General features: G+C 37.7%; 1 protein-coding gene across 1 annotated transcript in view; it reads right to left on the reverse strand.

Moving 5' to 3' along the window:
- SMARCA1 (SWI/SNF related, matrix associated, actin dependent regulator of chromatin, subfamily a, member 1) overlaps nucleotides 1-1,994 on the reverse strand; it is a 106,893-nt gene that overhangs the window by 47,253 nt on the left and 57,646 nt on the right. The window contains exon 16 of the mRNA XM_012653259.1: nucleotides 75-197. Within this exon, the coding sequence (XP_012508713.1) occupies nucleotides 75-197 (123 nt within the window). The remainder of the gene's footprint in view (nucleotides 1-74; nucleotides 198-1,994) is intronic.

The raw sequence follows: 1,994 nt of genomic DNA on the forward strand, positions 1-1,994 counted from the left end.
AAAGTAAGTGCGGTCTACATTTTCTTTCTTTCTACTGTTGACTAGAAGTATTTCAGCCACTGAAAATATTTTACTTGTGTGAGAAGTTTTTCCTTTTCTTCAGTCTCTTCTGCTGTAAGAGGTTCAGCTCCATCAATCTTTTTTTGCTCTTCCCTTTGAGCCAGAGCTGGATTGGGGATATCAGGATTCCTTGGGACCTATAAATCAAGAGATGAGCTAAGAGTAAACTGATGAAAAAATTAATTATTAAAGGTATATATACACATATCTTTAGACTTATTTCATCAGTAAACAATATAAAATCATGACCGGAATGACACATGGTCCCCTCCACATTTCTGCTACCATGATACTACCGAGATAAAAATCATTCTTGCGCCACATGGTATTTCAGAGTTAAAACTCATTGGTAAATGAATGACACATTATATTCCAGATCTGATTCTACCGTGGAACAAAGTATATCCTTCTAATATTATAATACATGAAACAAACAAAAAGTTTGGCAGTAAAGAAAAAACAGGGAGAGAGCCCATATTCCCCAGCAATAACAGAGCAGGCTGGAGAAGTGGTAATGCACCTAAAGATTCTATTCAACGCCCTGGTCAGTTCGATGTGCAAAAAGAAAGAAGTGCTTTCACTGCCTGCCAGGGTATGTAAGGGGAGAGCATTTTTATATAAAATGGAAAGTCTGGGAGAAGTGACAAGATAATGAAGAAGAAAAAAAGAAGAAATAGAGAATGTAAGAGGGAAGGAAGTAGTGGAGTACACATACCGGTGTGAAGGGACCAGCAGTGAAATGCAAAAAGACTGCAGCAGCAGTGACCAACAGAAATTATAAATGGTATTTTGGGTAGAGTGCTGCAAATATATTGACAACTGAGAAGAGAGCTCAAGTTCAAAAGACTGAAGATAGAAGCTCAGCTCTCCAAGGAAGCAGCCTGTATCTCAAAACTGTATCCCAAAAGGCATCAGTGTGTCACAATAAGCATATACAACCCGTGTGGTTCAGCATATGGAGCAGCATTCATTGTATGGAGGGACAATCTAAGATCCTCAGCCCAAAGCCTCATGCTACCACTACATGAATCTGCTGCGACAATGCAGCACACTGATTTAAGAGGGCAGGTACATAACATGTGTAGTACATTTTATAGCATTCCATTACAAAGGAAAATAAAAGAGTTGGCAATGTGCCCTCCACTGTTTGGAATGCACACATACCATAAATGACTTTCATTCCCTAGGGGTATGAGATAGTTGTGGTTTTACTACAATGTAATTATAAAACATATTAGAATACATTCTTCTCATTGTTATACATATTTCACAGAGTTTGAAACTGTATCATCATAACAAATATTTTTAAAATTATTGCATCCAATAGTTCTTCAAATATAAAGCCTAACTGGGCATTAAAAAGGCATTCTGAAAAACCAGGTTCATTTGTAATCATCAGTACCAGGCAACCAAATTAGAGTGTATTGACTAAATGTCTCTTATGTTCCTAGCACTATGATAAGTACTGATTGGAATATAAAAGAAGTATAGTATTAAACATGGTCCTTGCCCACAAGCAGCTCAAAAACTGAGCCGGACCTTAAGAACTCCAAGGATTTGGGGAGATGGGGTAAAGAATGTTCTAGGCTTGGAGTAGTATGAGCAAAAGCATGAAGACAGAAACATGCAGTAAGGCACATATATGTGTGTTTATGTGTGTTCATTGCACATATAGTGTTTATGCTGAGAAGGGATAAGAAACGAGGCCAGGTGGATGGCCTTGAAACTACACAGTAAGTCTTGTGCTGGATGGATTCAAATGGGGAAGCAACTAGAGGCAAGAGAACCTGCTAAACTGTCATAATTTAACAACGAGGTATGATCCCCTGGCCTAGGATGGTGGCAAATGGAAATGGAAAAAAAGCATAAATTAAAAATGAAATATAGTCCAGAGATAAGCATGATTAAAAATAACTTTTTTCAATAGCTAGGTT

This window comes from Propithecus coquereli, unplaced genomic scaffold (assembly GCF_000956105.1).
Source record: "Propithecus coquereli isolate 6110/MARCELLA unplaced genomic scaffold, Pcoq_1.0 Scaffold42, whole genome shotgun sequence".
Lineage (NCBI taxonomy): Eukaryota > Metazoa > Chordata > Mammalia > Primates > Indriidae > Propithecus > Propithecus coquereli.